The 13185-nt window shown below is 41.8% G+C and overlaps 1 protein-coding gene across 20 annotated transcripts in view; it reads left to right on the top strand.

Moving 5' to 3' along the window:
- The window catches only part of BTRC (beta-transducin repeat containing E3 ubiquitin protein ligase), a 118193-nt gene that overhangs the window by 26991 nt on the left and 78017 nt on the right, over positions 1-13185 (top strand). For 15 of the 20 annotated variants that reach the window (XR_005266581.2, XR_005266580.2, XR_011810090.1 and 12 more), the window contains one exon: positions 856-963. The exons of the other annotated variants lie outside the window; for them this stretch is intronic. Coding sequence is in view for 12 of the 15 variants with exons in the window: in XM_038180960.2 (XP_038036888.1) it covers positions 856-963 (108 nt within the window). In the remaining 3 variants the exon portion in view is untranslated. The remainder of the gene's footprint in view (positions 1-855; positions 964-13185) is intronic. 20 annotated transcript variants of the gene reach the window in all.

The raw sequence follows: 13185 nt of genomic DNA, 5'->3' as shown, positions 1-13185 counted from the left end.
TAGCATCTCATCTGTCACATCCTCCAGTTTTCATAGCTAGCTGCCCATTTACAATGTACTTGTTTTTCCCTGCCTTACCGGTAATTAGACAAATGCAGCAGTGCTTATGGCATCAAAAATTCTCTGGCTGGTAAAAGCAATAGCTGTCATAATGCATCCCTAGATTTAGCAGTAGCGATTTAAAATGAACAAGCAACTCCCTGTATTTCAGGAAGTAATGGCTTTAACTCTACAAAATGGTTAGTATTTTCCTTGACCGGCTGCTTTGGCTTTTTTTTTTTTTTGTATTTGTGCTTTCAATGATCAGAATTTTTGTTGTAATAATCGTATTTTATTTCATGAATAACAAGGCAAGCAGAAACACAAAATCCTATAAAGTGTCACCAAGTTCCTGTTCACCTTGACCTGCAGGTTTTTCCTTCTAAACCCCAATGTACAAAAAGCCTGTTCTTTCCCTGCCAGTATTCCATTTAAAGTTGTCATTTGCTTTTCTGCTTCCCTTGCAGAATTGCTTGCTTTGTGCTGTTTTGTGCCTGGAATGTGCTATGCATGGGGAAGAGGTCTGTTTAATTGGAAGGGAACTTCTTTTTAGTGAAAAAACTCGTGCATTGGTGTAGAAAGCTGATCAAAAAATTACTTTCCTGATCCATGATGCCTTTTTCTTGCTACTCTGACATCTGTAAAGCCTTCTCGAAAGGGAAGTGTCACCAGCAGTTTGTGTTCTCTTAAAGATGTCTCAGTCTTTAAGGCCAGTTGCAGTCGTGTTGATGCCATTTGGCTAAGCCTTGAAAGTTCCTGTAATCTGTGCCATCCTGTCTCATACAGTCCCATCTCATAGTTGTCCTTTCTCTGCAGTGCTCTATGCCCAGATCTCTGTGGCTGGGCTGCTCCAGCCTGGCGGACAGCATGCCCTCGCTGCGATGCCTGTATAACCCAGGGACTGGCGCACTCCCAGCTTTCCAGGTACTTTCTGTCTCTCCACGCTCCTTCTTTTTCTCTCCACCCATGTATGTGTGCATCTGCTTCTTTACTTCGTTTGCTTTACCTTCATTTATCCTGCTCCATACTGTATGCCTCTCCTTTGTCATTCAGAGCTCCTCTGGTATTTAAACCCATCTTGCGTAGATTCAGGGTGGCTCAGTACTGGGGCATTTCCATTTCTTTGATTTAATACAATTATTTTGTCTAAATTGGCTTGGTACCATCATCTTTTTCCATTGGCTTTCAGTTGTGTCAAAAATACAGCACTTAATTATATTTGGCAAACAGTACCCATCACACAGTCTCCAATCTGGCTGTTCATCCAGTGATTCCCTTCCTATCGAAATTTTCTGTGTGCCATTTGGAGGACTGAGGGGGTGGGTTCATTGCCACAGTGATAACTGATGCCAGCGTTTGTTTCCTTCAAGTTTGTTAGCAATAGTCTGGACACTTTGATTATAGAAAATTTTGGTACGAGTCAGCTGTCAGTCAAATGACAAGTAAAGGAACCTGGTTTTCTTTGGTTTCTGAATTTGTTAGGCCAGCTTTTCTCAGCCACGAGACAGCTTTTTGCTGGACAGGGTTTGTTCAGATGCTTTAGGTGACCAGTGACTCTTACAAAATTGAGTTACTCTCCTGTGGGTGAAGCAGCTGGTAGCTTAGTGTCTAGAAATCTAAAGCTCAAGATCATTGCAAGCATTTTATGCTGGCAAGCGGGTACAAAAAGGAGAGCAGAGGAGGCTGGACTGCAGAGATCTGTTCTTGTCAGATGCTCTCTCTGGGTGATTGTGTGTGAACTGCAGTGATTGGGGGACCTTAGAAGTATTTCTGGAGAGTGCGCTCATTCGAGTTCCTGGTAGCATGAATGTTTATTTCTAGGTTTGTGCTGCTGGATTTGTTGACCGAACCTGTGGCAGAGAGTTTTATTCACCAGCATCTTGCAAAACCAGGCATAATGAATAGGCTAGAATCGTCCTGAAAAATTCTGAATCATTCTGTTGGGAGTTCGTTACCTGCTTCTAAAGGATGGCGTGCAAAGATCATTTTGAATTTGGCTGCCTGCTTCCAGGACTAGGAGAGTACAGTGGAAATAATCGTCTCAGTCTCAGGGGAGGCTTAAGTGTATTACATCATTTTGCTGCAACTCTTTTTGCTGACCCAGCACCAGCACTGATGGACTCTGGAAGGTGTCCTGCCAGGCCTCCTCTGCTAAAGCAGCAAGCTTTTAGTGGAGCTTTCCATGGGGGAGGGGGAAGAAGACTTTTTATTAGTCTAAGAGGACTCTGGAGACAACAGGCAGAATTTAGAATCCTACTTTTAATCCTGATTTGCATAATTTGACTAAATCGGATGAGCCTTATTTTTTGGGCTTTCTGCTGTTGAATAAATCTCGGATCTCTTTAAGCTCAGGTTTTAGAGAACCTTAGCAGTATATTGAAAGTAATTTATAAACTCAAATTGTGACTTCTTTCTACTTGAATTATTTTTGATTACTCACATTAAATGTATATTACAAAAGGGAAGGGGAACTTTCCTCTTTTAGCTCAAGATGTTCTCGATAATGGTAGCTATGTACAGTAACTTTTCTGCTAATATGCTGCGTTGATATTTGGGGTCAAATGAGTCAGAAGCTGAACCATTTACCATGTATTGCCTTCTTGGAAGTGGATCAGGACTTTGACGTTTGCATTCCTGCAGATTTAGCAAAACATTTCCATGGGTATTTAGTGACTATGGGAATTGGGGAAGGCTGCCTCACTTGCCATCTAAAATGGTATACCAGTAGTCTGCATAGCACTGACTCTGCCGAGGAATTCATTTAGTGCCTATTGAGAAACTAAATGCCAGTAACAGCTTCTGCAGCAATGAGTCATCCATATTTCAGCCCATTTTTTTTCAATGGGCTTTGATCCCCATTAGCTTGCATGGTCTGCAGAAAACTCCCCTCCAGGAGGCATGGCTTCTGCATTTTCCAGTGCAGTAGTCTAAATGGGAGTGGTTTGAAGCCTGCTTGAAGCTGTGATATTGAAATATTTCATCGTTCTGTAATGCTTTCTTTGGTATTGAATCTTCAGGAAAGCATTAAAGACTTCTTTGTACCCCAGCAAATTTTCCTCATATTAAGTTATTTTATTTTTTTCGCTAGCAAGCTTGAAGTAACTGGAGAAGCATATCAATGTTCTTTGCTTGTGGCAAAAGAGAAGGTGCCATCTGGAAGGCTACTTAGTCACTGCTGAATTTGTCTAGTTATTTACATGCTTACCTTCAGATGCTCAGACAGAAATGTGGAAACAGGCTCTTTTTGAATAGCTCAGTTAAAGCCCTGCTGACTCCTCATGGGAAACATTGGCAGATAGTCGATTTAGAGATGATTCTGTTAATATGTCAGATAACTTCATTTTTCTTCTTTGTGTGTTTTTATTATCGGAGACACTTCTGTGAAAACAGGATCTTCTGGTTCCTTAGCTCCATTTGGCAATCCTCGCACAGTGGGAAAGGTTTTAAGGCTAAACCCAGGAATGGGGGATTAAGGAGCTAGAAACAGTTGTTTTTTTAAACATCTTTTATCTCAGGGTTTGGCAACCGATAGTCTGTTGTGTAACTGAATTTCATAGAGATCATGGTGAAAGAAGGCAGCAAATTGGAACATGAACTCTGATAAGGCTTTGTGGGAGGGGGTTAAAAAGGGTGCTTAAAAAAAAGAGAAAAAGGCCAGCCATTTCATTTTCGGTGTCTTGGATGCTGTACTGTCACTCTGCAAAACAACTGAAAGCTAGGTTGCAAGTAGATTCTCCAAATAATAAAAAATAAACTTATGCAGAGTATATTTTTCCTAGAAATCCATGTTTCTGAAGTTTCCAGATGTGCCAACAGGTGCCTGTTTTCATGACATTTTTCATTTGAAGATAATTACTTTCCCCCTTTTAAAATATTTTCCATGCATGCTTACGGGGCTCAGCTTATGTTATTTTTCATAGTCACAGTTCTTTGAAAATTCTGATTTACAGTTACACCCATCAACGATGCCAAGAAAATGATTGCATTAAACCTTTCAGGTTTGCAGAAGATCATAATATTTCCTTTAATTTATTTCTGTAGGCTACTGTGTGAATGCAGACTCTTAAGGAGCAATTTAAAAGTCTTGCCAAAGGTTATGTATCAGGGTAATCACGGAGAGCAGTCCATCATCTCTTCATTTTTACCCAATTGACACTACTTACAAATATTGGCTCCACTGTAGGTTGTAAATGTTTTGGGACAAGAGTCATGCATTATTTTTTTTTATTATTATTATTATTTTTTTTTGTCTGGAGCCTAGGCACCAGTGAAAAAGCAAAAAGTGGTCTAATCAGCTTTATTTTGCTGGATCCAAAACTCTTATTTCTCTAATGGTCTCTTGTAATCGAAAAGGAGAATTGACTTTCTTGTGGTGGAGGTAGCCGCCTCTTGTTGAATGAGTATGGAAGTGCTTTTCTCTGGAATGCCAGAAATTCACATTTTGCCTTACTTGAAGTGAAGGCTTTGATCATAAAGAATGGCACACCAGGCTGTGTTAAATGAAAAAGATTGCGTTTTGCTTGGTTTTGCAGAAGCAAAGTGTGTTCCTTGTTTGAGGCAGAAGTCTCTGTCCTGGTTGAGGAATGCATGGCCATCCTGCTGTAAATGCATGGCCATCCTGCTGTATTAGTCAAATTGAAGTAAACTGCAGGGTATTTAAGGTTCTGCAGTATGGGTGTGATTTACACTGCTCCTCTTCTTTGGACAGAGATCTCTTGGAGAAAGCTGAGTGTCAAAGATGTAAACAGTCTGGTGTAATGGAAGCATGTTGCACCCATGAGATAGAAATGAACTAGTTTCTCACATTATTTTTACATCTATTTTTTAAAAAATTGTTAGAAATGGTCATTCTTAGTTTCCTCCAGATTACCCTTGCCTCTTACCTTAAAAGTTGGCATTTTATTGCTGAGAAATGCAGAGTAAATGTGAGTAGTAATGGTAGTACTTTATTTATTGCCTTACAAGGAGGTTAAAGCCAAAGTCTGGGGGGTGGGCAAGCTGTGCGCGCTCAGAAATGTGTTTGTGAGAAATGAATTTGGAGGAAGACCTTACTGGTAGGTGAAGATGGGTACCTTAGTGGGGAGAGAGATGGGGTGTCCAGTCCACACACCCCACCAGCCTCAAGATGTGGCGTCCCTCGCCCAAGGCTGCTTTGTATTCCCTCCTCTCGTGCTCTCCCAGCGGCTGTGTGAAATGTGCCCGTGGGCTGTTTACAGGGAGCCTCTAAACCAGAATGGTAATTTTGGTGGCTAATAGCCAGAGCTTGTGGCTGCAGCACCCCCCGGCTGGCGGCAGGCTCTCCCCTGTTTATGATCGTAGTTAGGTGGCCCCCAACTGTTTACAAGACAGCAGAGGTGAGATCTTTGATTGACAAGTCAGAAATGCATTAGATCATTCCCTCTGCCAGTCTCTGCTTCATGCTGTTAAAAATGTCAGCCTCTCCAAGTTTGAATGGCAGCCCGAGGGCCTCAGAAGCTTTTTGTTTTCTGAGATGGAAACACAAATTGGATGTGTGCCTGAGCGCTTCATCCTGGGCTGTAATTTCATCTTTTAGCTAAGAACCACAAGGTACATGAGCAAAGCACCCTGTAAACAATAATACTGGGGAAAAAAATAAACAAGGTCGTGTTTCTGGTACGTTGATCCACCGGTGTCCTGACCTCTATCACGTTGAACATCTCCACTCTGATTGCTGTTCCCTTTGGCATTACAATGAGAGGAGAGAGACTGACACAGGAGGCAAAGATTTAAAGTTGCAGTGTTGTTGCACATTCCTTGTATTGGCTATGAAATATTGAACTGCCACAATGTGACACCTGGTTTTTTAAGCAAAGTTTCTTGTTGGAGGTGTTCGGCATCGCTTTCTCATGTTTCTCCTCATCTTACCACCTGGCAGGAGCGATTATAAAGGCATGAGAGGGGATAAGAGAAGGAGCAGAAACGAAGCCAAATTAATTGCGCAATTTTTGCACTTGGCTCCAGCCCTCGTTCAGGGGCATAATTTTAGGAAGACCAGGAGAGGTTATCCGAGGCTGGGACCTTAGATTTTAAAGAAAGTAAAGCCGCTGCCTTGTGGAGAGAGAAAAGGTTTGGTAAAAAGAGATATTTAGGGTTTAAATCTGGTGACCTTGATGTCTGGCAGCAGCGCTGGGCTGGGAAGCACGCAGCTCACCTGGCCTCGGGACGGAGCTGCGAGGTCTCAGCTCCAGCAGCAGCAACACAGAGCCTTCCCCCCATTTAGGGGGCAAAGTGGAGACTTTTGGGGGTGTGTAGTAAATGACAGTTTAGCAGTTGGGAACGGCGTTTATTCTTTTGCACTTTTTTTCTGTTAATTCCTCAGGTTAGGTGCTGAGCACTCAGTGCGAGATGCTGCCCTTGCTTAAGGGCTTAAGCCACTGAAAATCCCCAGCACCCTGGTCTGGTTTCTGCCCCATGGGCTCTTCAGGGAAGGAGAGGGCAAGGTCTTCAGTGCACTGGCATTACTTTGGCCGATTGCTGTGGCAAACAGAACCAAACTCTGCCCACCAAGCCCTCCTTTCGCCTCAGTCCCTCGTTAGGAGGCAGGCCGGTGCGCGCAGGCTGCCTGCCGCCCGCCATCCAGGTACTTCTAAACCCAGCTCCAGCTCCTAAGGATCGCGAACATCTGCTTGGAGGTACTGCGGAGCTCCACAACGCGCTAATTGAATTACTCTTTTTTTTTTTTTTTTTTTTTTTTCCGCAGCCTGCGCTAATTGAATTAGGAGCAGGCTGCGCTTGCGAGCCGCCGCCTCAGCGCATGTGTGAGGCCTGGCGCGGCCTGTGCTGCTCCCCGCCGGCCCCGCCGGGTACTGCACGGCCTCCCGTCTGGCGGATTTTTTCCTAAATAAATCCCCAATTAACGTTGTAGTCACCCGTCCTGGAAATACCAGAAGTGTCCATCTAATCGTAATCGGCGCCGATCTAATCGTAATCTGTCTGGCTTCAGGAGGAGAAAGGAGGGGTTAAGCGCAGCCCGCTGCGGTCTCCTGACAGAAATAATAAATATTTTGGTGTGTTCCTAAAGGAGTTAGCACGGAGCAGGCTGTAAAGTGCTCACCACGGGCATCCTTTAGGGTTTGAGGACTCCGTGAGCAGTGCTTCGGAGGCAGCCAGGTGTCCCAGATCAGTTTTGCTTATTTCTGCAGAACTGCCACGGAGCCGTTACGTCAAATACAATTTTAATTAAAAAAATACAGAATTTCCCCATGAATTTGGGGAAGTCACAAAGTACTTTGTCATCCAGTCTTTAAGCCAGTGCTGGTCAGAATTCAGCGACCCTTGTAAAACACAACATACAGAGATAGTCCTAAAGAACTTTAAATGCACACATATATAGGGAGAACAAAATAAAATATTTCTTCACTGAAATCAGGTATCTGGCTGGTTCCATGCAGATTCCAGGGGGACAAACCCAAATCCTCAGAGAAAAATACACTTGCTCGGTCTTACTAAAAAATACTTTTGCTTCTATCTAACTCCTAGCTTGGAGAGAGAGGTATTTTGTTATACTGCATGGGATGGGTTTCTTTTTATTTCTTTGGTTTTCTGTTGACTGCTACTTATTTCGTGCACAAAAAATAGTCAGACATTCTTTCTTACCTAGAGATCCCAATCACTTTATTTCCATAAAATTTTAGCTATTCCCACTCAGCTTTTTGTTGGTTTGGTAGATCGTTCTCACAAACTATCAGAGAAAAAATATGTTATTTATTTTACTTTAATGGTTGTTCCTTAGGTTTTGTTACTTTTCAAATAGACCAAAATAATTAACTAGCATTCTCTGCAAACTAAGTAAAATTAGACTGTGCTTGTCAAAATACATAAACAATACTCTGTGATGTGTGTGATTCTTTATTATGCTCGTATACTTGCCCTGTGTCTGGTGATGTTTAACTGGGCTTCTAATTACTGCTGAGAACCAGCAAAGTGCTGCTATACACAGAACTTCTGGATTTTCGGTTTCAATGAAATCTCTTTAACTGCCCTCAAATGGAAAACTGTTTTTTTTTTTTTTTGGTACAAAATAGTTGTGTGGCTTTTTGAGGACAAGTCCGAACTATTTTTATCCATTAAATTGGGTTTGATTTATTTACATTTGTAGTTGGTTCTCCTTGGCATTTATCAATATATCTTACATATTTTATATGTATAATGTATGTATAAAATAATCAGGTTGTCAGCCTCCTTGGGTCCCTTTCCAAATAGTCAGGCAGATTGCTTCTAGCAGACATTGCAAATAAAATATCCAAGTAACTCGTGTCGTGCCGAAAGGTTTACTTGGGGTTCGTGTTTAGTTCTTAAATGATTGCCAGTGTAACTTGGCACCATTGTGGAATTTGCTAAATTGTGGCCGCATATAGTATGATCAGCTGTCAGGCTTTTTTCTACCTTCTACAAAAAAAAAAAAAGCAACGCTTGTGATTTATTCTCTTAAAATACAGCCTTATATCCAGCAAACAAAGGAAGCAACTCTTCGTTCAGCCAATAAAGCCGCATACGTTTTTAGTCTTTCAGCAATATGCTTTGTACTTCTATGGCATCTTCAGAGTAATAAACTGTGCAGCAACCTTTTGATGTAGGTAATAACATTTGACCTTGCAACAGAGAACGTTTCCTTGTTGAAATGAGGACAGCTAACACCTTGATGTTTTGGGTTGTTCTTCATTAAAAAAAAAAAAAGGTGTGCAGTTTAAGATACCTACCTGCAGTGCCTTCTTTTGGTAGAATTCAGAAGTGAAGGTGGTTGTGTTGTGGGGATTGGGGTTGGCACCTACAAAATAAAGTGGGGGTGGAGTTCAGTGCTGCCTTAAGAAGCTGTAAGTGGGAAAGAATCCATTCCATCCAGTGTATAAAGTGCTTTTAAAAACAATCTATTTCTAGAACCTAAATTGTCCTGGGACCAGCTCTTGATATAAAAATTCATAGAAACCTGTTTTTCCGAGTGTGGTAACTTCTTGCCATAGTGCTGTAGTGTTAGAATTCACATTGGCCAGGTTGTTCTGTAAATTAAACAGTGACAGCTTCCCTCGGGGGAACAGCCAATGTATTTATGATGATGTGCTGATTACACAAAATACACTGCAAGCAGAAAACAGCTGCAGAGAACAAACCTCTTAAAAGAATACAATTACAAATAGCACCCTCAGTATTTCTAGTGGTGAGAGTAAAATACAGCATGCTAATGCAGTCTTCTAGTTTGCTTCCAGAGAAGAAAAGAGAACCGCGAAGAAGAGGCTGAAGGATGGTTGGATGCACATGCGGTGCCAATATGGAGCGGCATCTAATCCCTTTCTGAAGGTGAAGGGCAAGAACACACCTCAGGCCTTCTTGTTAGCTGGCCTTATTTCTTAAAATTCCTGTGACTGCAGCTCCAACAATGCTGGCAAGCAGAGTGCTGGGGCCCTGCAGCTCATCAGAGGTGTGACCAGTGTGGTTCCTACCCTCTATCCTGGTTAAAAATTGAGATGTGATTAGATCAATAATAAATAATTTGTGCTACCAGTCTTAAGTATTTTGAAAAAGGTCCCTGGTTTAAGGCTGATCTTTTTTCTACTGCTAATCCTCTGCTTTGAGGGAACTTTTAGGAATAAATTGCAATTGTTGGTTTTTCCTAGACTGCAGTGCTTCATTTTTAAAATGGTCCCTGGGTCATGTATGTAAAGCAAGGTCTTGAGCAGGCCAAGTTAGGATCCAGTTTTACAATCTGACAGTAAAACTTGAAATAAAATACTACTGGGAAGATAGTGAGGATGGGACTGCGCTCATAAACTGAGGGCTCAAACACCTAGGAGGAACGGTGGTCCTTTGAACCTTTCTTCATCCAGGAGCAGAAAATGCAAAGTGCTGGGATTTGCTTTGTGTACTGTGGCTGAATGCATGAGAAGCCACACTGGGGGCTGCTGTAGTGGGATTTTGCAGGAGGGCTTGTGAAGATTTGGAAAATGTGGTTATGGCAGCTCCCACAGTTGCTAATGTTTTGCAGCCCTCCAAAACACGGCAGAAAATCTCCAAAACCCTTAGAACATGAGGTTTTTAAGTCTGAGATGAGCTGTCACACTGTAATCATTAAAAGGCAGCATTTTACTTATAGCTATATCATGGATACATGCAGGAGAATTCAAGTACTGAGAATGCCCTTTCCATCTGCTTTTTGAAAGTCATTGATGGATAAGTACAATGCCTTTAAAAGTCTGGAATTTCTTCTGTTTGGTGTCTGTTATATTCCAAGATCAGTATCAATAAAACGCGTTTCAAATGCTGGGGAAGAACTTGTCCATTTAAAATGAAGGGTTGCCCTTTCAACGGATAGATCTGATTTTAAAGCAGATGAAGTAACAGCGTCGCCGCTCTAATTTGGGAGGGCTTGCTTAAAAAAGAAGAGCCAGGTTTTCCATCTCCGGATTGCTGGCATGTACTAATAGACGGTTATTCATCTGTCTGTGTTTTCTTCAAATCGTTTTTGAGCCTCCCTGTGTTGTCCTGCTTTGCTGACATGTATCCCATGTGGCAAGAAGGAGTTTTGTATAATCACCCTGCTTTAATCAATAGAATAATTGATAAACCAGATAAGATTTAAACTGATTACCTCCCCGAGTAGAACTCCCTGAGGGCCTTGGACTCTCTTAATTTTGACATGTATGTTGTGTACCCCGTGGATGAAGTGCAGTTTGAATTATCTGTTTTTATTTGCTTAATGACGGGGAGGGTGTTAAAGTCAAATGTTTAATTAACCCAGCAATGGGCTGCGCTGTCACTTACACACACATCCAGCTGATTGAGATATCTCACCGAGAATACTGAATAGGAATGATAATGTGGCACTGAGACGGAAGATTGCTTTTTCAATCCATTTGCTGGGTCACTGCTTTGAATGTCTTATTGGATGAAAGGCATTCAGCCTGGAAAAAAAAAATCAGCATTTAAGTACATTTTGTTTTCCTGGCCCTTCTCCACCAAGAAGTTAACTAAAACAGATATGTTGTAGGTTTAATAAGCCATTCATGTTGGAGCGAAAAGCTGCAAATAGTGGATCTCACCAGCTGATGGTCTAGAGCTGTATAATTTCCTATAGGAACAAAACGTTTGCTAGCCCCGAGGTATCTGAAGACGCGCTTCTATCTACACCTTTATCTTTCATTCTTTGATTGCTTGACTACCCACTTCATTTGATGGTCTCCATAGCAGGTCCAACTCTTCATCCTTACCCAGGGCAGTGAGATTTGCAGCGACGTTTCGTACCTCCTTGTTCTATTGCTACAAGAAAATGGGGCTTTGGAGTTGGCGTGATTTTGTACTTACAGAACCTAAGGGCGAGCTTGTAAATGGAAATGTTACAGGAGGGATTTGTGTTACCACATTTAAATTGGTGTAGCCAGATTGGGAGGACCTGGGCTTCTTTCTTGGGTGGCGGTTGTTGTAAGGTCTTAATGCTTGCTGACACAATGAATTTCCTATTCTTTTAATAGGAAAAACTATATATTTTTTTGCTTAATGGGGATGGGATGTTGGGATGCATTCACACTTGTACCTTTTGGTATATTGGCAATTTAGATTTTTCAGTAGTGCTGTATGGAAATGGATGCACCGTGTGTTGGAAGTTAACCAAATTTGCCCCGCAGTCCCGTGGTGGATGATGCTTCCTGTGCTGAGCGTAGCTTCAGAAGGTAGACAAAGCACTTAGACCTGCCTGGACGAATTGCAACCATGAGAAACGTTGGGAAGTTGGAGCTGTATCACCCAAATGGCTCCGTGGTAACTCTCTAGTACTTTGAATCTTTTTTTGATGCAAAACCAGGTCGCTTTGGCTGGAGGCTCACCTGGCAAGCATTGTCTACAGCATAAAGACACGAGTGCCCTGATGGGCTGTGGTGTAGATATATGCTGTGAATTCCCATCAGTTTAACACTGCAGTGAATTCGTTGGGTAGCCCTTTCTTTAAACAAGTGAGCTGCATTCAGTTAATATTTGGGGGAAGAAATGTGATTAAAAAGTTAACGCGAGACAGAATGTGGGATTCTTCCTTCATGCTGCCATTTTGACTTTGGCAGACAACGTCTGCTTCATGCTTTCTTTTTTTTGTATCTTTTTTCCTCTTTCCTGCAATGAAAAATAAGAAGTTAAAAGACAAAGCTGACCAAGAAAAACGTGACAGAGTGCAGTAAGGTGAGGGCAGCATGGTTGAATTAGAAGTTTGGGAGTGAGCAAGGAAAAGGTGCAGTGAGTAGCGGAAGTATTTTGGTCTACTTGCCAGCAGAGCTCAGCATGGGAGATTTCAAAAAAGATTAAAATAAAGAAAGGAGGAGATGACCAAAGATTGGAGGGGAAAGGGCTTTTAGAGTGAGACTGATGAGACTGCATTGGTCCTCTGAGGGAGGTAGCTATGAAAAGTTAGAAAATCATTCTTCAAGAAGGAGATGAAATCTACAGCAAAACCAGCCGATTTTACAACCCAGTTCTCAGAGCACTTGCGGTTCCTATGCAGATGAACCTGTAATAAATATTGTACCAAGAAAGTTAATCTGTATCTAGAGAATTTTAATAAATAAAAAGTTTTAAAAAACTCTCCCAAGATCTGTTGGCTCTTGCTAACTCTTGTTAGTAATAGAAATACGTTTTTGACACCTTTTTTGGATGTTGGCTTATGTTCACAGCCTGTAAAAACAGACTTTGCTTCTTTTTCCCCCTTACACGTAGGGGAAAATCAAGTAAACATCCTTTTTGAAGATGTAGAAAAGCAAAAAAGCACCGATAAAAGCTGTGATTCGTGGGAGGGGAGGGGAAGAATCCTGCAAACCGAGAATGAGTGTGTATAATTTCCAACTTCAGTACTTCAGCGCCCTGAGATGAGTGTTGAAAATGAATTTTTGTGAAAGGAATGTAGCAAAATGAAACCAACAAAGAAGCGAGAGTCAAGCCGTGATTGATTCTGTTCTTCTTTAAAAAGCTTCTGTTGCATGCGAAATCTGTCTTCCTGAAGTATGTGTGGCACAGTCCTGCAGTCTTGCAGACAAATTAACCTCCGCCGAAACTGTTTAAACAAGAATTCGAGCAAGAATTGAAAAGATTGGAGAAATTGTTAAGGTCCTAAAGAACAGAAATGGAAGAATGCTTTTTTTTTTTGTGCAGCGT

The sequence above is a fragment of the Anas platyrhynchos genome, chromosome 6 (assembly GCF_047663525.1).
Source record: "Anas platyrhynchos isolate ZD024472 breed Pekin duck chromosome 6, IASCAAS_PekinDuck_T2T, whole genome shotgun sequence".
Taxonomy (NCBI): Eukaryota; Metazoa; Chordata; class Aves; order Anseriformes; family Anatidae; genus Anas; species Anas platyrhynchos.
This window is presented reverse-complemented; position numbering and strand designations above follow the sequence as displayed.